Raw genomic sequence first — 24,317 nt, forward strand, 5'->3', positions numbered from 1 at the left:
TAGCCGCCAGAACACTCACCCTCCCCCGGCAACACACCCCTTTTCACATGCTAACTGAGGCGTCTGTGATTGGCTGGACAATACCCCGGTCACACTTGCTAAAGGCCTGCCATCCTTCACACAATCAGCCAAGACACATTAATCAAACTGGCGGGAACTGGGGCCGCGCTGGCCGCCTGCAGTGGGGGAGGGGGAGGTTTGGCCGATGCATACCAAGAGTCCACAGGAAGCAGTAATAAAGAAGCGCAGGCTGGAGGGGGGTCTACTCTCGGAAAGTCCAAAGAGGTTAAAGCCCCGACTGATGCCATGTCTGGGATGCACTGGGTCTGCGGAACAGAGGAGCCCAGAAGCTTCAAGCAAACTGGATATTGGTCTTGGCTGAAATCCGCTAATACCAGACGGCAGTGTGACTTTAGAGGGTGGCCCCCTGCAGACATTTTTACAAAGTTCCCTTGGCCCTCTTGGCTTCCACTCCGGCCCCCAAGAAAATGCAGGCGGGAGTCCCTCCCTTTTGAGCCTCAAGCACTTTCGGTCCAACTGGAACCAATAGGAATAAAGCACATATAAGAAGTAGAGAACCACCTAGAATCAACTAAGAGAAAGCATCAACTAGCACAGTGTTGGCCCTAAACTAAGTATTTGGAGGACATTAAAAATAGTTAATTTCAGGCCAGCCCCTTCGCCGAGTGTTTAAGTTCACGCGCTCCGTGTCGGCCGCCCAGGGTTTCGCTGTTTCAGATCCTGGGTGTGGACCCAGCACCGCTGAGGCGGCGTCCCACATAGCACAACCAGAAGGACCTACAACTAGAATATACAACTGTGTACTGGGGGGCTTTGGGGAGAAGAAGAAAAAAAAAAGTTAATTTTGAGAGAAAAAATGTTAGCGTTTATGCTTTCAATGGTGACATTCATTTCAATACCCTGACTTTTCCTTTCCAAATTCCCTTTAAGTCGATTTTGCAGTGGCAATATAGGGCTAATAAGATCATACCTTAGAGACCAGTTTGCTACAGAATCAGATAAGGCTTTTAAGAGAATCAACTAAATATTTAGACATTTCTCAGCTGAAGTAAATGGAGCCCTTCCTCCTCTGGAGCTTGTCCAGTCACCATCTCAGTAGACGCAAAGATCCTGTGATAAAGAAAAACTTTTTTTTCTGCCCACATGATTGCAGCCCAGTTGTGGTTTTTAATGTGTCATTGATTGTTTCATCCAGCTCCTTTCGCTCCGCTGAAAGAGTCTGTCATGGCACTGTTTGCTTCCTTAAACACGGTTTTTGAAAGCGCTCATGCTGTGTGAGCTCAAATCCCAGCATTAATGTACCGCTGGGTTCATTTCACCACACTCGAGAGCACTGAGCTTAAATCCCTCTCGATTCCTTTGGAGACACCAGAAGACTTTGTCCTTCTCCACTAATGGTTCCAAGTTTACATCTAGATACTGGGGGTCAAGGACAGGAGAGGATTTAGAAATAACAGTGCCTGACATTAGTCAATGCATTTGCCAAATTGGCAATTAGTTCCTGATGTGCGTGCAAAGCATTTTATTCCTGTCTCTTTGATGCTTGTTCCCATCGAGAGGGGAATAGAGTCCACAGAGGCCTTCAAACTTTTAAAGAAATATCTGCTGAAAATCATGCCTGATTTGTGACATGAGCTCAGCGGCAGGGAAGCATCCGGGATTATCCTGGTTCTTTCAGCTCCAGGAAAGAACACTGCACATGGAAAGATTTTCCACTGGAGGAACTTGGTGGAAATCAAAAGGCAGGAAAGCGGTACTAAAAGCCCTGCGGGGACCCAGATTCAGATGTACGATAAACGACAGGCAATATGGATCCTGCTGACTCCTAGTTGTTTTCAGGGCGCCTCGCCTGCTTTTCCAACTTTTGACCACCAGGTGGAAGCAAGAAATAACTGGGACGGAATACCGACATCAGACGGCGTTGCAGCATAGCAATCTAGCCTGACTCTTGGAATGTTTCGTTTTGACTTGAAATCCAGTGTGAGGGCTTCCCTTCATCTGACACCACTACAGGACAGAGGAGGATTAAAATCTAAAAGGATTCTTGTCCAGACTGGGATGATAAAGAGCTGCCAGGCTTCAGTCTTTGTGTGTTTGCTCTGAATGCAACGCAGAATCTCCATCAGCATCTGCTCAGTAGCACGAGCTATCAGCCGAGGGAGGCATACAGCGAGCTGAACTAAGGGGAAAGGTACTTTTACTTATGGGCATCGACGGCTCACAGAACGGCGTCCAAGCTCTGCCTTGTACTCTCTGAGGCGCTTGAGGAAATTACTTATTTCCCAGTTCCCTAATCTGCAAAATGAGAGCAATCCTACCACTTAAAAGTGTTCCCTATGTGCCAGGCACAGGACACACGTAGTTGCTAATCTTGACTGCTGCCTGCTGGGGTCCACGCCGGTCAGAGTAACATGATTTTACACAGGAGAAGACAGAAGCTTTCTCCCGAGTCCATACAGAGCATCTCCCAGATTGGAGATGGTCAATCCACAGCCAAACCTTGTTCTCCTTCCATTTACCATGTTGTGTCCCTTTATCTCATTTTGCAGGGTGGTTCTGAAAAGTAAATGAAATTATTGAACTGCCTCCGCCATGATACCTACCTTTTCTTGAGACACAGTTGACATACAACACTGTATTACTTTTAGGTGTACAGCATAACGATTTGATGCATGTATATATTGCAAAATGGTCACTGCAATAAGGTTAGCTAACATGCATCGCCACACATGGTGGCTGACTTTCACTAGGTCCTCAACGGAAGTTAGCTCCCGTTCGGTTTCTTACACAGTGTGGAGGTTCTCTCAGCTGCTCAGTGCCTCGCCAGGGGTCAGACTCAGGCACAGGTGTGTGAGAACTGATGCTGTGCCTATTTCTTTATGTCGAGCTCCCTCAGAATCCTCAGTGTCCTTCTGGATGTCAGGCACGTCTCCTGGCACCAGAACTGACTCTTGTTTTTCTTTGCTTGGGCCTAAACATCGCCTGAATTCGCACACCCTCAGAGCCCATCTGCAGTTTTCAGGTCTGAGCCAGTCTGAGCGCCCATTGAGGCTGTCCCTCTGGTGGGGGCTCTACTGTGCTCCCCCCCCTGAACTGCCCCCAGGTGCCTGCCCACTCTGTGGCCACAGGACTCTTCTCTGGGAGAGCCCCTGTTGTCTGCATGCTGCATAAGAGTACCCAGCCAGGCTCCTCAGTCCCAGATAGCATCAGCATTGTCATTGTTGATGTCGCCCAAAAAGTGGTATAGTGGGAAGAGTGCTGAGGTTTTCCACAAAGCAAACCTGGCCACTTCTAGTGTTTCTGGTATTTTGCACAGGCCACCTACTGGCACACGATGGTCAATAAATATGTGTTAAATGAAATCGATGACTAGGAGTCAGAAAACCTGTGTTCTAGTCCAATTGCCCTCTCTACGACATGAATAATCCTTGTTCTGCCTGCTTTGCCAAGAAAGCACATGTGCGTCATTATTCCCCTTATTCGTGGATAAGTGGATAGTGTGCTGTTTATTGCACACTAACTCTGCATTAGGCACTTTACACACATTATTCTACTTTGATGCATAACGGCCCCATCAGATAGGGCCATGTTATCGTCTCTACTTTATAGGGGAGGCAGCTGAGGCTTCGGGAGGCATGTGTCTTGTCCAGGGTCACCTAGCCAGGAGGGGGCATGGCCCAGAATATCCAGACTCGTTGGGCTCCAAGGTGATGTTCATAGCAGTATTCCACCTTACCTTCCAACTATCAAAGGGCAAATAGAAAGATTTGGTAATAAAACAATGACCCAGACGGGGGACCAGCTAAGAACACTTTTGCGAGTCAGTTTCCAAATGATTGTGTCCTTATACCCAGTCTTGCTTTTACAATCATGAGCTTGGAGACATGTTTCTGGAATCTAATGCAAGTGGAGTCCCCACCCCGGGACGCCAGCAGCCCTCCCTTGCTCCAGCTAATGAAGCCACCGGCATTCACCGAATCTCTGAACCACGATTGGGCTCATTAGGCTGCACTTCTGGAGCGCTGCCTAGGCTCCTGGGGAGTTACTATTAATGTCTTTATTAACCCATCCCCCAAATCGGTCAGTGAAATTCGCTTAGATACACAGCCCACTTTGATCTTCATTGAGTTTCTTCTAGTTTCTACATTTACTTTTAGTTTTCTCATCTTTAATTTATTTGATGGCAATTGTTAGGTTTTATTGGGGGGACTAGATGGTCTTAAAGTAGTTAAGATTAGGAAAAATTGCAAATGAGTGAAAGCAGGTAAAAAAAATTTTTTTCTTCAAGTAAAACCCTGCTAAGTTCCTTCCTGATTCATGAAAAGGAGCCTTAAGTTTCCAAATATCATGGAACTGACTCAAACCAGGGTCTCATTCCCCACCGTCGTGGCAGGTGCCCTGTGCCGTCATTCTGCGAGGCGGAGAGCAGGATATACAAGAGCTCTCGAGTTACTTTTATATTTTAAGAACAAGGTTTAGTAAATCGATTTCATTTTTATTTTTCACCCAAGCATCAACTTTTCATTCATTCAACAAGTATTTATCAACTGCTAGGTGTTGGGACTGGGAAATTCAAAAATAAACGAAGACATTGATGCCTGCCTTCAAGAAATACAGTCTAAAGGGGAAAACAAAAGACAACACGGAGAAAGTATTATTATAACAGCGTCCCCTGGAGGCCTCTACGGACACTAGGAGAAAGGTGCCCTGGGCTTGTCTGGGGAATTTAGGGACTGAGAGAAAGAGACATAAGCTGAATCTCAAGGATGACTAAGTGGGCTTTCTCCAGGTGAGCGAGAGGGGAAGGACATTCCACACGAAGGCACCTGACACAGAGGAATAGGAAAGCAGGCATATTTGGTAATATACCAAGCAGGTGAACTGCTCAGGCAAGCTAGGATGTTGGCTTCGTGGTGGGACATTGCTGGAGGTTAACCTGGAAGGGTAAACGGGGACCAGATCGCTTTGTAATCATCCTAAGGATTTGGACTTGACTAGTAAATTAGAAGACAAATAGGAAGTCTCAACTAGAGCAGTGGCGATGGATAAGGAATGAAGGGGAAAAATCTAAAAAACATCTAGGAGGTAGAGGCAAGGAGAGGTTGAGAAGGATTGTATTGAGTTGTGAAGCAGACATATCTCCTGTGGGAGAGAGAATGACAGCACCATTCACTGGCACAGGAAATAAAAGGAGGAAGGAATAGATTTGTGGGGAAGGTTTGAACATTTTGAGAGTAAGGTATCTGTGGAACCACCAAACAGAGATATCTAAAAAGCAATTAGAAATACAAGCCTGTGATTACAAGGATCCAACCTAGAAATACGAAGTCGGAAGTCGCCTGCTTAAAGTGGTCCTTAAAGCCCTGGGTGTGAATTCAACTGCCCAAGGGAGAGTACGTAGAGAAAGAAGACTGATGGAACCCTGGGGCACCAGTACTGAAGGATGGAGCGGGGAAGCTGAGAAGAAACAGCCAGAGGGGCTGGAGAAGACCAGGAAACGATGAATGATGATGATGATGATACTATCATATGGCCATTAGCTCCTTGGGGGGAAGGCCAAGTACCATGTCTGTGTATTCCCAGTGCTGAGCACACTGCCTACAAGTGGTGGCCCTTAACCATTTGTAGGGACTACAGGGGAGTGGTAAATGTTGACAAATGATGCATCATTATATCCATAAACACCAAGGGCATGATCAAGCTATAGCTCAAACATCATTTGTAGGGGTGGAGACGTTAAACATGGTACTACCCTCAGGAGAGTAGAGACTCCTGACTCTGCCCATTCCCTCCACCCTCTCCACCCACCCACCAGGAGCAAGGCCTGGCCTCCCCTTCCTCTACAGAGACCATTACCTTAGGAACAGGCTTCAGGGGATGGGATGTTTTCTTGGAATCCACAGATAGTTCTGATGCAGGGTTAGAAAAGTGATAAGCTACAAATGTGAGTTGGAGTGCCAGGCTTAACTGCCAAGGAGCACCCTCGGTGACAACACTGGCTTTTGGTGTCCTGGTGACACCCAAACAGGAATCTAAAGCCTGTTAATGGAGACACCAAAAGAGCAGAGCTGATTGAGACTCCTTGAGCCAAAGACTAAGGAAGCATCCAAGCAGCTCACCGAGGAAGAGGGAAGCAAGCTGCTGTGAGGGCTGAGTGTGCGGATTTGGGGTGGGGGTGAGGCCGAGGTAGGAGATGAGGATTTTTGCAATGCAGTTTTAAAGTGACTGCTTGAGATAGTGAAATAGGGCTAACAACATTATCAACTATTTAAATATATGGTATCTCAAGAATGCATTGTATTCGGGAAATTCCAGAGGCATAGTTCAGTGGACAACACTGTAAGATAACATTAGGGTGATTGTGACAAGACTATAGGAACTAGGAAATGTCTTACCTTGAGCTGAGACTCAGAATGGTCCTGGTGATGTTTCCTCAATCAACTACCACATCTCTATTGACGGAGGCTACAGGGCTGGAACCAGTTGTGACATGAGCTTCTTAAACATTTATGAAAAATGCATCATTTCACTATGGTAGCGCCAGTTCTGCCCTCATTTTAATTTCACTCCATTTAAAATGTTTAGTTTTTAAGTTTCCTTTTACAACTTATTTTGCTTTTCCTACCTTGAATTCTGTTTGAGCTCAAATGAGAACTCTTTTAAAGAGAACTGCAGAAGGAGAAGATGGAGAAAAATCTGGTCTAATAATTTACCATCGTCTTTGGAAGGAGAAGGGAAATAAGCTACCTACAGACCTGTTATCTTTAGAGACTATTGAAGCAGAGAAACAGACCACTCTTGCGATGGCGCTGTGTACAATGCCTATCTGTGTGGATCATTCCCTCATTGATCGTTTGCAGCTTATCTGCTGGGAGAAATCAATGGGAGAGGCAAGGTCATCCAGCATCAGGTTATCGGCACACAGGTGGGAGGGAAGGCCACAAATAGGAACCGGGCTTTGGCTCTGCTTCATAATAGCGACCTGACTGGCCCTGGACACATCGATCCCTCTACCTCGGCTCATGGAGCTGCAAAATAGATGTGGGAAGAGAGTCAGGCACAGTCTATGCAAGACGTGGAACCTCAAGTTCAATATTGTTACACTGCTTCCTGGGGCAACTCTCACAGGTCGCTCTTCCCTGGTAAAATTTATGAGAACTCATTTTTCCCTTGTCATGCTTCCTCTTTCACATCCTTGTGATGTGTGATATATTAAGTGTGTGGCAGATACTATGTTCTGCGGTTTGTGTAGACAGATTAATTGAATTCTCACAACAGGCTCACTTGAGGAAGCGAACCTCAGCGAAGTGTGTGGGAGTCGCTGGCGAGAGGTCAACCCAGCCCTCCTTGCTAGCCCAGCATCCTCTGCCTCACGAAGTGCCGCACTAGAAACATTTGGAGACCATGAAAGATAATAGTAACCACACAACATGGACCAACGCTGGGTCCTCCCCAGGCTGGTCAGTCAGACTTTCTGGGGGTGGAGGCTGGGCTTCCTTGCGTTTCCAAACTCTCCCAGGTGATGCTCATATGCAGCTGGGCTGGAGAACCACTCTGTTAGACCATGCTACCGCTCCAAATGAGAGGCAGAACCAAGCAGAACAAAAAAGAAAAAAGAATGAGGCTAACATTTATTGAGCCCCTAAATGCCGAGTACTTAATCTTTTCTAATCCTCCCAAGCAACTGGAAAAATATCCCCATTTTACACATTTGGAACCTTCTGAGTTACTTAACCATAGAGGTTAAGTAAGTTCCCCAGAGTCCCAGAGCTCAGAAGGGGTAGAAAGGAGATTTGAGCCCTGGCTTGTGCTCACATCACTGCACCACACAGCTAAGAAACCCACCTCTGGCCCACAACAAGGACTCAAAAGAGATCCGGCCAGGCTTGTAAGAACTCGAGCCGGAACAAGTTAGAATTTCAGTAGAATGAAACAACAAGGATAGAGGGTTTCCAAGGAGAACAATAAGGCAGAAATATCTGAAAGGAGAGAGGAGAGGAAGAAGCCTGGTGCATCGGACAAGGAAGGAGCCGGAAAGAAGAGGCAGAGGGTGAGGAAATACTTGTATTACACTTACTCTCCTAATTCTCACAACCATCCTGTACGGTAGGAATTACAATTATCCCTGTTCTGCAGATGTGGAAACTGAGGCCAGTGAGGATAAGCAACGCCCCTGGGTGACACAACTGCTAAGTGGCGTAGGATTCAAACTCCGGGTCCAGGGTCCTAACCACACATGGCTTACATTGCCCGTCACTTCTCAAAGGCAGAGAAAGAAGAAGGAGAAGCAAACAGGATTCATTTTATTCAATGCTCCGAGGCAGGCACTGTACACTCATCATCTCAATGAATCAATGAATCAATGAATCAGTGAATCACTTCGTCCTTGAGAGGCGAATGCGACCTCCAACTTGAGTGAAGGAAACCGGCTGGCCGAGGTTTAAATATCTTGCTTAAGGTCTCAGCGAATCTGAGGCGGCAGTTCAGCGTTCAAACTTTAATTCAGCTCATTCCAAAGCCGCGTTCCACAAGGACAACCCTCAAGTGAGAAACAGTGTTAAAATACTAACGGCCAAAAAAAACACAGAGTGTGGGACTCTAAGAAGGGAAAAACCGCATGGGAGAGGATTGAAGTGGATGTGTTATGTTGATTGGAAATTGGGATATGACTGAATGAGGAAGAATTTTAATTTTGCTGGGCCAGGGAAGAACTGAAAACAGGCAGCAGAAAGCGGACTGGAAGTAAACATACTAAGCGGATGCCAGATCCTCTCATCTTTCCTGGGTTTTTGAGTTTAGGCACAGCCATGCAAACAGAGAGTAGATGACCTGTGCATCCGAACGCTTCCCTTGGTGCCCACCTGGGACACAAGTGCCGGTTGATCGCTTCTGACCCTGGAAACTCAGCTTAAGCCCTTTTCTTTGATCACTCCTCTCACTCTACATCTCTTAGCGCTACAAATTCTGTTTTTCATTGAACTTACTTTCGAAGTTACAAAATAATATATGCCTTTTATTTAAAAAGTGAACTTAAGAAGATGAGCATAGAAGAGAAAAAGGCAAGCCCCTGTAAGCACTCTCACAGCTGGCGAGTGCTCTTCCCGGTCTTTTCCATGCACAGACAGACATGAGTATGTCAGTGTTATCAGAATAAATTTTTGTCCCACTATGATCAGATTCTTTGTTGTAATAAACATCTTGGTGTATTCCATTCCTACAGGCGCTGGAAGAAGAGACCTTTTAAAACCCAACAATTACCTTTCAGGCCCAAAGGAAAGTATAGGGCGGAAACGCCATTTTAAATGAGAGTTGAATACTCTTTTCTCAATCTGCAGAGGGAAACAGCATTCATAAGGAGCATCAGCTTAAACCCTTGTAGCAACTCTCAAGGCCCTGACGTAGAGTGCGCATTCAATTGGCGCTTCTTGAATGAATGAGAAATTGTCCCCTTTCATGGTGCTTTTATTTTGGGTTAAGTAGTGTCAATACCAAGGATAACAGAAGCACATGTTTCCACATATAAATGTTATAAAGAGTGCTCCAAAGAAAAATTACAAATTTTATCATCATCCATTTTGGATCATTCAAGCCAGGATTCACTTCCATTTTTACTGCAAGTGACACAGAAAATCAGCCCTGTTACTCTTTACCACTTTCCAGACTTTGAGCCTTTGTCCTGTCATTCGTCACATGACTTTTCATACGCACGTGCTTTATTCTCTCAAATGAATTGTACCCTCTGTGAGGATGGGGCGATTTCTCATGTATTTTCCTCAGCACTTGGGACATGCTCTGCACGCAGTCACTGTTAGGTAAATATTTCTTGACTTTGCTGAGTATTGTGACTGTATTAGTTTGCTAGGGCATCAGCAACAAAGTACCACAAAGCGGATGGCTTAAACGACCGAAATTTATTGTCTCCCAGTTCTGGAGGCCAGATCCGAAATCGAGGTGTTGGCAGGACTGGCTCCTTCCGAGGCTCTGAGGGAAGGATCTGTTCCAGGCCTCTCTCCTCCGCCTGTGGATGGCTGTCTTCTCCTTGTGTCTCTTCACCTCGTCTTCCTTGTACGTGTCTGTCTCTGTGTCTAAATTTCCCCTCTTTATGAGGACACAGTCATATAGGATTAGGCCCCGTCCTAATGACCTCATCTTAACTAGTTATATCTGCAAGAACCCTATTTCCATACAAGGTCGAATTCTGAGGTACTTGGGGTTGACTTCGACCTATGAATTTCAGGAGGGGACACACTTCAACCCATAATAGTGGCCTTCCACAGAGTCATACAAATTCAGAGCAAGAAAAGACCTTCAGCATCGTTTAGTTTGCCTGATAGCTGAATTCTCTCTTACCCCAAACCAAGAAGAACATTGAGAATTTTAATAATATTTTTGGCAATGGGATTTTAGGGTTGGTTTTGTTTTTCAACGTGTCTGTGTGTGCTTTCCAGACTGGTTCCCCCTGCCTGAGCCTCAGAGCCTTCAGAACGTCTGGAGCAGGTAAGCACTCCCTTGGCGAGCTGATCCATGAGCAGGCTTGAGGGGTATTTCCCTGGGCCTCAGTCCACTGAACACCCAGCCCCTGCACACCTCCGTCTGGGGCCCTAAGCCCCAGGAAGATGCCTCTGGGAAAGCCAGCCACCTGTGAGTCTGTTAGTTTTTCTCTATGCACCATTTTACTTTCAGGGAGTTTGGTCATTAAAATCGTTTTGTGCCCCTCAACCATGCCTGAGGCCTTGAGAGCGAGGGAGTGTTGGCCTGCGAGAAAACCTAGTGGGTTTATTATTCTCCGACACAGAGAAACCAAATAACATCATTGAGCGGCTGGGGGAGGGGGGCGGCTTGATTCATGGAGGTCATCCTTTCCCAGGCCCTCGCTGCGCAGTCTCGGCTCAGACCAGGGCAGACTTTTATTACCAGCTTTCAACAAATCCTGAGTTTCTTTTGCAAAGTAAAACAGATAATAGAGACATTCCCGGAATAGCTAGCTAACGAAGCTGTGCCAGGCAACCTCAGGGCTAAGAAGAACTCCGTGTTTTCGGACAATGACCAATTACAATAACCAGTATTATTTGATCTGAGAGTAATTAGCCGGGGCTCTGTTCTTTTTGCTTCAGTGAGGAGGCAAAAAGGGCAGTGAGGAAGATATCAGAGGCAGGGGAAGCGAGCTCAAATGTCAAAGAAAAACACGATCGCAGGTGGGGAGAAGGGAGAGAGCCTCGCTGGACCCTGAGCCTCGTTCTTCCCTGAAATGCAGGCGAACTTAACCCAACCAAATCTTGTTTGATTTTTGCCCATACTTGCTGCTCTTGTGCTTTAAGAAGTCTCCGTGCAGAGTGACTATCAGAGCACAAAGTGAAATAGGTGGGAACACAGAACCAGGGACTGCCAAAGGGTCTCTGACTCGAGGGACGGTCTCCCTCAGGATGCCCGCACACTCCACTCTTACTTTCAAGCGCACCCGTCACCCGGTTTGGAGAAGGTTCCAGGGAACAGCTGTTCCTCATGTCACTCAAGGTGTGCAGACTCTCTCTTGCCAGCATAGGCAGGCTCCCTACTCCTGGCCAGAGATACATGGATCCTAGCTCTGCCCTGTGGCTTTCTTTCATTACACTATTGGCTTCCAAAATAAATGGTACTCCAAACCTGAAAACCATGTTAACACTCTATGCTGCTGCTGTTTGGCGCTGTCACACGGTGGAAGAAAGTGCCACAAGCCCCCTACTATGGCTCCACCAGCCCTTCTTTCTGGACTGAGCAGCACTTGGGTTCGATGAATGTCCCTCTGGCTTTTCTGACACACACAACACCCACCACCTCTGCCCATGGCCTTGCTCCCAGCAATGCCTTTGCCTTAGCTCAGCCTACTTCCGGCTTCTCTGCACTCAGATCCTCAAGGCAAGGAGTAACGCCTAGAAATGTGCTGTCTAATACAGTGGCCACTAGCCACAGGTGGCTATTTAAATTTAAATTAATTAAAATTAAATTTAAAATTCAATTGCACTGGCCACATTTCAAGGGCTCAATAGCCACATGTGAGTAGTGGCTACCATATCAGCTGGGGCAGAAGTAGAATATTTCCATCAACAGGGAAACTTCTTTTTTTTGTTTTTTGTTTTATTTTTATTTTTTATTGAGGTGACATTGCTTTATAACATTAGATAAATTTTAGGTGTACATTATTATATGTTTCATTTTCTGTGTAGATTACATAATGTTCACTGTCCACAGACTAATTACAATCCATCACCACACACATGTGCCTAATCACGCCTTTCATCCTCCTCCCTCCCCGCTTCCCCTCTGGTAATCACCAATCCAGTCTCTGTTTCTCTGTGCTTGCTTGTCGTTTTTATCTTCTACTTATGAGTGAGATCATATGGTATTTGACTTTCCCCCTCTGGTTTATTTCACTTAGCGTAATACCCTCAAGGTCCATCCATGTTGTCACAAATGGCCAGATTTCATCATTTCTTATGGCTGAGTAGTATTCCATTGTGTATATATACCATATCTTCTTTATCCATTCGTCCCTTGATGGGCACCTAGGTTGCTTCCAAGTCTTGGCTGTTGTGAATAATGCTGCAATGAACATGCGGGTGCATGTATCTTTATACATTTGTGTTTTCAAGTTCTTTGGATAGATACCCAACAGTGGAATAGCTGGATCATATGGTAGATCTATTCTTAATTTATTGAGGAATATCCATACTGTTTTCCACAGTGGCTGCACCAGTTTGCACTCCCACCAGCAGTATACAAGGGTTCCCTTCTCCCCACATCCTCTCCAACACTTTTTGTTTCCTGTCTTGTTAATTATAGGCATTCTGACGGCGGTAAGGTGATATCTCATTGTAGTTTTGACTTGCATTTCCCTGATAGTTAATGATGCTGAGCATCTTTTCATGTGTCTGTTGGCCATCCAGATATCTTCTCTGGAGAAACATCTATCAGGGAAACTTCTATTGGCAGCACTGGCCTAGATGATCACGGGAGAAAGTTCTAAGCTGGAGGAAGGGCTTCATCATTGAACGAAGGATGTTTGGTGAGATGTTTGTGCTTTGCCTATATTATTTCATTTATTCCTCACAAATCTCATTTCCATTTCAAAGAGGAGGAAACTGAGGCTCAAGGAAGTTAAGTAACTTAGCCAAAGTTGTCAAGCTAAGTAAGTGGTGGAGCCGGGATTCACCCGGTCACAGGTCTCTGTGCCTTTGTCAGTCGAGTCAGGTTGCAAGTGTTGTGAGTAAAGGGAGCCAAGGCGTCACCGGCTTTTTTACAAGATTTCTGCAGAGGAGCAGAGGAACTGTGCACAGGGCTGTAAATGCCCCTCAGGGCCAAGCCTGGAGTTTGATGGCGACCTGGTTAATGTGGGCCGCTAAGTGCATACTCACTTGTTAGATTGATTAGAAAATTATAGCACAGCTTCTCTGAGCTTGTCTCTTTCTAGTGTTGGATATATTTCTTATTAGGAGGTGTCTGCTTTACCTCATCCTAAACTGACAGCATTAAAAAACTGCCCACTCTCCTGGAACAATAGCAACAAAAAGGTCACTATTGAAAAAAACGATGAATAAAGTTTGCAGCTTAGTTGATGGTATTGTGCCAATATTAACTGCTTAGGCTGGACAATTTTACTATGCTTATATAAGATGTGACATTAGGGGAAGCTGGTGAAACATGTGAGGAAACTGTATTATTCCTGCAACTCTTCTGTAAACCTAAAATTACTTCAAAATAAAAACAAATTGAAAAATTGGAAAAAAAAATGCCCACTCTATCCCTGCCCTTCTGCTCTTTCTGTGGATCTAGGAGAAAACAACAAAAAACCCAGTCGAACTCATAGTGACCAGCCTTGTCCTGCAAACAGATACAGCCCTTCCACCACCAGGTCGATGGCAGCAATGGCAGTGGGCGGTTTTTACACTTAGGGTCAGGCTGAGCTCAGAAATCAAGGCTGTTGCCTCAGGTCCCTGAGAAGCACCAGATTTTAGACGTCTTGAGGGATGGGCTGGTTGATGGCGCTTTATACAACGGCCGAATTAAGAGCCTGACTTTCATTTTTTATTATCGTTTATGTTTTTATTCTGGACTTCTAAAATTAAACGTGGATGTCCTCACACCCAGCACATCTTTTAGGATCGATTTACAATTTTAATCCGTTTTACAACTTTCATAAGCAGTGGGGCCTGTGGCGATTCAAATCTGCTGGAATGAATTTGTTATCCTTGCACACAGGGACAGGAGCCCTCTGGGGCTGCTGTGGACATGGAAACCGGTTCAGCTTCACTAGATAATATTCTTAATCAAAAACTTTAACATGTCATCTATCCTTCAACCTGGGAGTTTCCATTCTCAGAATTTATACTAAGGAAATCATTGCACAAGTACACAAAGATTTCTCATTGAGGATATTTGTCACAGCACCATTTTAATAGTGGCCCCTCGCACACCCTAACCAAAAAGGAAACAACTTCAATAAGGGTCTGGCTGTGAAGATTATGGTGCCCACATGATGAAATGCTGTGCAGCCGTGACAGTTATGTCCTAGGAGGCTAGTCAAAGTCCTGGGAAGATGATCAAGATCGTCAAATGGAAAAAGTATAACAGCATGTAGAGGACGATCCCATTTTTTCATAAAACAAAAAATATATCTGCATAAAAATAAAGGACTAAAGAAGAAAAATGGAATCCCAGAGCAGTGATGATTATCTTTGAGTGAAGGGGGTTATCTCAGAGGGATGGGATAGTTTTGATTTTCCTTCTCTGCATTTTCTAAGTGTTCTACGATAAGGATGTGTTGCTTTGGCAATGGAACACTTCTCGCTTCTTGAAATGTTACTAGAAGGAGACGTTCATCGGAGGGGGTCTTTGTCTTTGTTGACAGACTCATGAATTGGCTGGGTGGATGTTTCTAACTCTACGAGACCCTTCTGGCATGTCGGTAGTTACTATCACCAGCCTGACAAATGACACTTATTAACATATGGTCTATATGGAAGGGTGCTGGCAGGCAAATCAACGTTTGTGATGTTCACTTTTCATGCCAACTTTCATTTCCAAAGTAGGAGTGGTAACCAGTGAAGAATTGTTCTAGCAGGAGTTAGAGAAGGTGGCAAATTGGAGAAATGTGACAGTGAAGGCTGTGGATAGCAAGGAAGACTATCAATGCAGAAAGAGGTAGAATGATACAAACGTGGAGGTAAATTAACATTTGTGCCCAAAGAAGCAACATCTGTATTCCTGGGGCTCTTTTCTCTGCTCCCAAATGAGAGTGCGATACACCAATGGCAAGGTGGGGACTGTCTGGACGCTCGGTCCGGTCGGGTGGTCCTGCTCCGAGTGCTGCTGGTAACGGCTTGTATTCAGGGGCCACGGATTTGGCTTACACAGGGAGGACCAACATGAACTTGGCTCGTGGGAGGAAAGCCTTCATTTGTGTACTTTGCCCCCGTCACTGCCTGCTGGGGAGCTGGAGAAGTGGGTGGTGACGGTGACAGGTTGGAGGCCATGGGACTGGAACAAATCCCGACTCCACCAAAAGCCTTGCTACAACCTTGTGGGAAGGTGGGGGCAGGGTTGGTTAGCTGAAGAGGAAAGTCCTTAAAAAGAAGTCTTCACGTCACTGTCAGTACCTACACTCCTTTCCTTCATTTGCCTGATAAAATGGCCTGCTCTTCTGTGTGTCCTTGCTAAGCCCATAAGCTCCACAGCCTAGCCTAGATAAAAACAGTCTAGATAAAAACAGTATGCATGTCCTGCTAACACAAGTTCAAAAAAGGTCCCTTATCCAATCAGATTGTAGCTCCTCAGCTCCTTCCAATGAGCAATTCTGTAGCAATTCAATTGTTATGGGCCAATAGGTGGGAGTGTTCGGCGAGAACAAATCGCTGATTGGGGTGGGGTTGTGGAGGTGGAAGCTGATAGAGGCACTGCCCCCCACTATTCATCACCACCTACCTACCCACCCACCCCCTGGAAATTCATAGAGTGGGTGCAGGCCCCAATTTTGGCACATATCCCACCCCACCACCCTATGGTGTGGGTGGACCAGCTAGAATTTTTTTCATGAGTTTTTCACTGAATCTCCTTCCAGACGGATACCAGGCCCTAGTGATTTGTACCAGCTTCCCCACTCCAAATCCCATTTTATTGGTGCTGAAAACCTGTACCTGGGCAGGGCACCCTGGATGGAGAAAATGCCCGCCAGCGCCTCTTGACCCACAAGCTAATGAGTAGGCCACCACCCCAGGGTCCCTTCTCTCCTAACTGGCCTGGAAATTTGCAAGGACTGGGGATTTGCAAATTTCTTCTCTATCTTAAGTCTATGAAGCAATTACTCCTGAGTTTGAGGATAAAATTATCTGTTTGTAGAAACAGTTTTATGTCGTGGGAATCAGATAGCTGACAGTCTCTTATGTAAATCTCATGCAAAAATTAGGCAAATTACAACTGTGGGCCAGGCCTTCCAGCGCCACTGCATCACGGCCCCAGGGAAGGGGAAAGGCATCAATTCCTTGTTGCTTTGCTTGGTATGTATATGCGACATTATATAAGCTCATTGATATTTTTGCTTAATTGGGGATTTTCATGGCCATGCACCATAATTCTGAATGTCAGACATCGGTCCTGCAGTCAACTGCCTCCTGGGATCTGTAGTTTTCCGTCTCGTGGTTTTCTACTCGTAAACCTGGCTGTGGGCTCTAGAGATGGGTGCACTTAAATGATTGGCACTAGATTAGCAGAGACTTTCAAACATTATAAGTAAGCAGGAAACGTGGAGCCCCACAAGGCCTGCCCTTCACTAGCTTCATATATGGCCCTCTACCCTCTTTGTGCCGGGCAAGCTAACCGGCCTTTCTTCCATTCTTTAAACTCCCTCTCCTCCCTCCCACCCCGGTGTCTGTAAGAACACCACAGATCTCTGTCTGCAGCGCCTGCCCCTCCCTTGCCCCAATTCCTGAGCTCTCAGCTCAAATGCTGCTTTCTCAGGGAAGCCTTCCCTGATTACCTTCTCCCACTCTAAGTCAGGTATCTGGGCCTTTTTTTTCACAGTGGTACTTAGGCATTTGTATGATCATTTCATTAGCATCTGACAGCTCTACTAGACTAAGCTGCCCAATGGATGCAGTCTTGCCTGTGTCTCCCAGAGCCAACTACCTACTAGCACATAGAAGTTGCTCAATTAATGGATTCGCTCATCTCCAGATTTATAATTCAACATAAGGTCAACTTGAGGATTTGTCCTTACTGTAATTTGGGTACTTAATTACCTCTCTTCCTGTGCTCTTATCAGCAGGAATCAAGAGAGTGTCTTAGGTAATAACTCTGGAAGCCGAGCTTCAGAAACACTGTAAATAAGAGAATTTTCTGCTCAAACCCCCCCCCCCCCCCCCCCCCAGAATCGCCTCCACCCTTCCCCCTGCAGGATTCCCTGCTTGCAGCCTTTGGAGTCCAGAGCCTGCGGCCTATTTCCAATAGGGCTTTTCTGCTTGGTGGGAGCTGCTGCGCGCCTCAAAGAAGAATCCTTCATTATATATTTCTGCCTCTATAATTGTAATTCCAAGTCCTTTATGTATACTCAGTGCCTAAGATGCGATGGAGGCGGAGGGAGCCGGGTGATATAACGCTTTGCGTTTTCCCTTCATCTCGGTAACAGGACAGGGGAGAGTTTCAGCGTGGGATTATTTTCCCGCTTGCCATCAAGGTTACTTATCCCAGGAACGTTCTGTTTGAAACACTCTCCTAGCCATCTCCTTTACTTTACTTTTTCCCCCTTTATTTTCAGAAGGGAGGCCTCTGCAGAAACCATTTTTCTCTTCCACTTTTCCAGGTTGGGCAAGGTTCCTGCAGCTGAAGACCTGGCTTCGCAGATGCTCAAAGGCTGTCCCAGAGACCGCGTCTCCGCCCGGCAGGCGCTGGTTCACGACTATTTCAGCGCCCTGCCCGCCCAGCTGCACCAGCTTCCTGACGGTGAGCGTGTGCGTGTGCGTGCACGTGTACATGTGCACATGTAAGTTCAGTGTCTAAGTGTTTTCTCTGAGAGCTGGAGAATCATAGCATTTGCAACCACAAGCGAGCTCAGAGGTCAGTTTGCCTGGGAGAAGCAAGATGGGGCCAATCTTGCCTGAGTTTTGCATGAGAGTCTCTCAAACTCAAAAGCGCCGGTGGGTTGAGGCGACACAGACCTCCTTGTAATGATCCAAACATTTCCCATATACACACGCACACTCAGAAATCAGCCGAGATGAAAGCTGCCTCTGCGTTGCTTTCGCTAGCATCTGCCAGGAGAAGCCAAAGAAAAGTTTCTAACAACCCCCCTCTTTCCATCGGGAGTAAGATGATAGGTGACATGGATATGTCAGGCGCGGAGAGCGGGGCCTTTCTTGACTGGTAATCGGATGCTGGCGAAGGAAGTGCGGGGTGGGGCGCTGGGGGCGGGGTCCTCCCGGGCCGGACACCCACGGGAACACAAGTCACCCTGAAATCAGCTTTGCTGACTGGGCCTGAAGTCATCCTCCAAATCTGGAATCTGCTGAGGGATCATGTGGCAGGAGCTTTGCTCGAGTTTCTCAGAATGTGGCCAGGAAGGGCCGTGCGGAGGATGTGGGAGGTGCGGTCACGGCCCGGCTGTTTGCGGGGACTAATCTTAGGCGGAGTTTCCCTGAAAACATCCACCATTCAACAGAAAACAGTTTTTAGAAGTCCTAAGCCGGAAAGAAGAAAGCCAAGAAGGAAGGGCTAGGGGCTCAGGCGGGCAAGAGGGTGCAGGCATGGGGTGCAGGCATGGCGCGCGGCGGGGCGAGCATGGGGCCGGGCGAGCTGCGGCCCAGGGAGGCTCAGGCGGGCGCGCTGGCCATGGTTCCCAGCGTCCGGACGCGCAGCCCCCTGGACCTAGGACGGTGTCCCGCGACAGGCCAAGGCTCTTAGTTTGGGATTCCTCGAGGTATTTTATTATTACAGTGAGTCATTTAGGATCTCCAAAAATAGCCATAATCGTACAACTGGGGTTAACTCTTACTTAACCCTGTAAGAAAAGTGATTCATCAGTATTTATTAAATTGCCATTAAGTGTCAAGAACATATTAAGTGCTATAAAAATTGAGGAAAAAGAAGAGATTTGTCCTTGACCTCAAGGACCCTGCGGAGTGGGAAGAGGAAACAGGGAACGTCCTACACGTGTTAGCACAAATCCTGTCGCAACAGCTCGAGCCTGGGCGTAATCAGCTGCAGATGGCCGGAGAATACTGCGCTGAAGGCAGCGCTTTGCAGGAACTAGAATAACTCAGGGAGAGGGATTAGACCGGAGGTGAATCTGGACTGGAATCTGGAAGGAGGCATGTGGGTGGAGTAAGAGACATTCCAGGCCACGAACATTTTTCCCCCTTCCTGCTACCTCCCCCCACCGCATCCCTACGGCCCCCACTCCCACCCCGGCACCCTCTTCCCAGTCTGAGCCCCTGGATCTCTCCTTGCTCGCTTTCTTCTCTCAGGCTGGGGCTGGCTAACTACCACTTCAGGCAAGCAGACACACACGGGCGTACACACAGACACACACTCACACACACTCACACTCCCCCTCTCTCCACTTAAAGAGACTTCCCCCACTGGCCCTCCTCTAGGATCTATTATGCTACACACTGGGAACCGCTGGGGACCTTCTAAGTTGTCTGGGCACCGGCTTCTGCTGAGGAGAGTAATTAGGAAGAAACAATCACTGTCAGACCTGATGGGAGGGTAGAAACTTGGGGTTGATTCTTCCTGGCCACCGAAGCAAAGCCACCAACAGAAGGGCTCTGCGCACGTATGTCTGTGTGTCTGTGTGTGTCTGTCCATCTGCGTGTGCACACACGGGCGCATGCGGGTGTGAGAGAGAGAGACCGATCTGTATTCCTTCTCTGTTCACCCAGCCACAGAGCCCAAATCTACTTTGACACTTTTAGAAAAATGAAAAGATGGGAGCTTGCAGGCGCCTGCCTGCGCTGGGGGGAGACAGGGTGCTCACAGCAGGAGGGAAGTTGACTTTTCTTTATACATATAGGGGTTTTTCCATGCAGAGTTTAAATTATGCCTGATAAAAGGAGTTTCGTGGATGTTTCAGTTCTTTCAAATTCTCCTGGCTTCCTCCCAATTAAATGAGGTTTGTCAAAGCCACAGGGCTCTGCTGCTGCTGCCTGGCCGACAAGCACTTCCTGCAGCGACATCTCGAATCCCCGAGGGAGAAGATGAAAGGGCCGGTGCCAGGAGATGGGGAGGGGGGCGGGGGTGTGTGTGTGTGCATGTGGGAGGGGGTACAGAAATAGGTTTAGAGACAGACCGACAGATAGGACGTGGGACAGGTAGACAGGGACAGCAAAGCTCCCAGGAAAATTGGAAAGAAAAATAGAAGAGAGAGAGGCAGCAGGGGCCAGCTTGTGCACCTTGACACCAGTGGCCCACACCGCAGACACATCTACTGAGGGATGTACTCTCCTGGCTGGGCAGGGCCAGCCTACTTTTTCACTGCCCACGGCAATGAGCCTTTATTAAGAGCCTCCTTTGCAGACAAGGAGCACCAGCCAATCATCACAGTTCCCAACCTGCAGGGACACAGAATCTCTGTCCCCGGGATGGGCTGCCCCACGCCAGAAGAATTGTGCAATAATAAGACATGCTCTTGTGAGTGTTGGTAAAGAAAGTTTCCCTGCCATAATTATGCGAGAAATTTTGCTCTCTGCTGGCATTTCAGTATGGAATCATTTAGGAGTTTATATTTATATCATTTCAATATTCTGGCTGCAGCATAACAAAGTTGTCACTTTAAAATATATTCTGTTTCCTCTTTGATCTGGGAGATGCCAGCTCTTATTGTCTGCCCTCTGACGAGGACAATTTAAGCATGAAACCTGTGGCTGGGAAATACGTGAAGAGTGGAAAGACAGTCTAAATCCCAGGGGAGGAGTGGCAGGGAAACTGCCCACCACATGCCAGAAGTGCTCCCATCCGCCCGTGTGTTTTCACCAGGCCAAGGGGTCCTGAAGGATGCTGTCTCTAGGTCTCGGCAGTAAGCTGATGGCCAGAGGAAATGGGGGCTTACTTGCCATGAGAATCCAGGGAGCCCGGGATTGGTCCCCTTTGGGAGAGCACTCTGGAGTGGAGAAGCGTGAGTGTTGGAATGGCAGGCCTGTGGGAACTTCTGCCAAGCACTGACATCTTCCCTGGACAGCTCTTGAACACCTGAAGAAACATTTGTTGAAGGAGAAATTATTGGTAGTCTCTCTCAAAACACACCCAACAGCAAGCTAATTGCTTTTGCAGATGGCTAAGGGGACGCTCTTCCCACTCAGTCACCGGCTTTCGGCCACACTTGTGGTCCTCGAGGCTGAGCCAGCAGTGCAGGACGTCAGCTGGGGTGACCAGGACCTAAAATTAGGCCTGTGGCAGCTCTCTAATCTTAGCTGCAGGTTCAGCTTCTTCGTTTGATTCCCTCTGCCCTCAGCATGAACTTGGGCTCTGAGCAAGGAGCACTGTGTAATGATTTGGGGGTGGAGGGAGTAGAAAATCATTAAGCTGCCCCTTCTAGAAACTGGCTCCACTCCGTTCTTGCAGGGAGCCTTCCAAATGTTACGCTTGAAAAGTTGGGACTGCTTTTGGAACCTAGCCATTTTGAACTACAGACACTGATCCACAAAAGTATTTTTTATCTGGGGCCGTAAATGCCACATGATTTAAGAGTCTGGTCCTTAAGCCCCGTCCTTGATCGTCGTCACATCAAAGGCTGTCTCTCTCTGTGGGTTGGTCCCATTTTGCTTTCCGCATCCCAGGCTCGAGTCTCTCCCATTTCTTCCTGGACTAAATCTGTCTTCTCCTTTAAAACAGGTTCCAGCATCTTAGGAAAAAAGAAAATCCTAAAACTTAAACGCTTGCAATTGTTTCACTAGTAATTTTGCGAAAACAATTTGCCAGAGTCCTTCTTGCCCTCACACCCTTCCGCACTCCTAGGACTGGAAGACGACGTGGCAGCAGCCCAGCCTTCGTCACACCGCCTGGTGTCTCTACGCTGGGAGTTATTCAGGGGCCTTATTCACGTCGCCCCATTGAAATCTGAATAATTTTTTGTTTTTCTCCAATAAAAGAACTTCAGGCCTTCTTTTAATATTATCTCTTTAATACATCTGAAGATCCCTTGATATCACTTTCCAAAGCTCACTTTTCTAGAGTCAGTTCCTTTGACTGCCACCCCATATAAATTCTGTTTCTCTCACTTTTTTTTTTTTTGAGGAAGATTAGCCCTGAGCTAACATCCGCCGCCAATCTTCCTCTCTTTGCTGAGGAAGACTGGCCCTTAGCTCACATCCATGCCCATCTTCCTCTGTTTTGTATGTGGGATGCCTGCCACCGCATGGCTTGATAAGTGCTGCGCAGGTCCGCACCCGGGATCCGAACCGGTGAACCCAGGGCTGCTGAAGCGGAGCATGTGAACTTAACCATTCAGCCACTGGCCGACCCCTGTTTCTCTCACTCTTTAATCATTTTGTTTCATTATTCTATTCTGAACCTGTCCCCATTATTTTGCTTAGCTCTGAGACTAGGGACCCCATGTAGACTCAGGTTTCTAACACGGTGGGAGAATTATGTTCCAGTTCATTCACTGAAGACTCACTGAGGGTCTGTTAGGTATGATATTGAGGGATACCAAAATGAGTGAGTCACGGACACTGTCCTCAAGGAGCTTACGGTCCTCAGGGAAATGAGACAAGGACATAAACAGCCACAGCTCAAATGGGAGGTGCTCTGGGTGTTCAAAGCAGGTGAGATTAACTCCAGCTGTGGGGATCCAGGCTTTGTGAGTGGGTCTTGAAAGATGATGGGGTCCGGATGGTTGGGGCGGAAGGACATCCAGAGAGAGGAATGTCATCCTCCTCGTAATATGGTCTAACGTCATTCTGAAGGTTTCTTCTTTTTAGTAATGGTGGCACAATCCTGACTCATATTCCATCCTAGTTTTTACTCTTTATCATTGCATGCCTTCTTGCAACAATTCGAACATTCTTTAACGTGTACTAGTGAAATTTAGTTTAGCTCTTTGTGTGCTGATCATTGCAAATCTGTTCCGTTTATTGCTTTTGTTGTCTAGTCTATTCAAAATTTAACCAGAATACTTGTCTTTCTAGAGGCAGGGTTTCAGGGGTTGGGATGGTGGGGACAAGGGAAGGCAGAGTCTGAGCCAGGTCTCTCAACCCCGTTCTGCTTCTAGAGGTTTCTAACCTAATTCAGACCTCTCTCTCTACCTTTTAGATCCTCCATTAACCAGTGCTTAAGAAGGAATATATTAAGAAGCAAGCTAGGAAGTGTCCTCTGTAACACACTTCTTCACCTTCTATGCACAAAGTTGTCCTTAACCCGTTTCAACACGTTAGGTAAGACGTTGGGTTGAGACTCAGCTTATGGTGCTGGATAGAGTTGTGTTGCTTGGAGAAATCTGGGTAAACCAAGTCCCTCAGCGCCACCAAGCCCTTACGTTAGTTAAATTTGTTAGCATCATGGGCTGAAAGAGTCTCCAAGTAAAGAGAAACCATTCAGGAAAGAGTTAGAGACCTTTGAGTGAGAAAGGATCTTAGAGACTCACTATTCCAAATCTTCATTGTTAGATGAGTCCCTGACACCAGGGAAGAATAATGACAGCTGCCATTGATTGGGCATCTATGTGCTTTACATAAATTCCCATTCAATCTGTATACTAACTGGTGAAGCTGGAGTTATTATCCTCGTGTTACACATTAGAAAATTGGGACTGACGGAGGCTAATTGCTCAAAGTCATACAGCTAGTAAGTGGGAGGGCCAAGATTTGACTTCCGGTCAGACTCCCAAGCCACTCTCCTCCCACTCCTCATTGCTGCTTGTTAAGGATCACATGGGAATTTGGTAGCAAAACCAGGATTAGAACCAAGATCCTGACTCACAGGCCTTTTCACCGTCTTATGCTCTATCTGTTGATTTTAAAGCCTCCCCAAGAAAGATTCCACGTGTCTCCAGCTTACACGTTGACTATCTCACAGTTAAAGGGGCTCAATTTTATGTTTAATAGAGACTCGTGCCCCTGACCTCTTCCTCAGTCCTCACTGTCATCTTGTCTTAGTTTCTGTTCCTTTTCGTTTTTTTTTTAAATACGCAATCACCCTTGAGTTTTGAGATTTCTTCATCAATAGTGGTTATTTTTCACTTCACTATAACTCATTCAATTGCATAAGAAAAATATCAAGAATCCAATAGAAAATTGGGCAAAGGCACAAAATAGCAATTTATACAAAGGAAAGAA

At 46.7% G+C, this 24,317-nt stretch overlaps 1 protein-coding gene across 2 annotated transcripts in view; it reads left to right on the forward strand.

Moving 5' to 3' along the window:
- CDK15 (cyclin dependent kinase 15) overlaps positions 1 to 24,317 on the forward strand; it is an 87,925-nt gene that overhangs the window by 54,488 nt on the left and 9,120 nt on the right. The window contains exons 11-12 of one of the 2 annotated variants that reach the window (XM_008534073.2): positions 10,470 to 10,518; positions 17,852 to 17,991. In XM_008534073.2, the coding sequence (XP_008532295.1) occupies positions 10,470 to 10,518; positions 17,852 to 17,991 (189 nt within the window). Of the gene's footprint in view, positions 1 to 10,469; positions 10,519 to 12,944; positions 13,060 to 17,851; positions 17,992 to 24,317 lie in introns of those variants that run through there. The other variant, XM_070581749.1, reaches the window with a different exon arrangement.

Source organism: Equus przewalskii, chromosome 17, assembly GCF_037783145.1.
Source record: "Equus przewalskii isolate Varuska chromosome 17, EquPr2, whole genome shotgun sequence".
NCBI classification, from domain to species: Eukaryota; Metazoa; Chordata; class Mammalia; order Perissodactyla; family Equidae; genus Equus; species Equus przewalskii.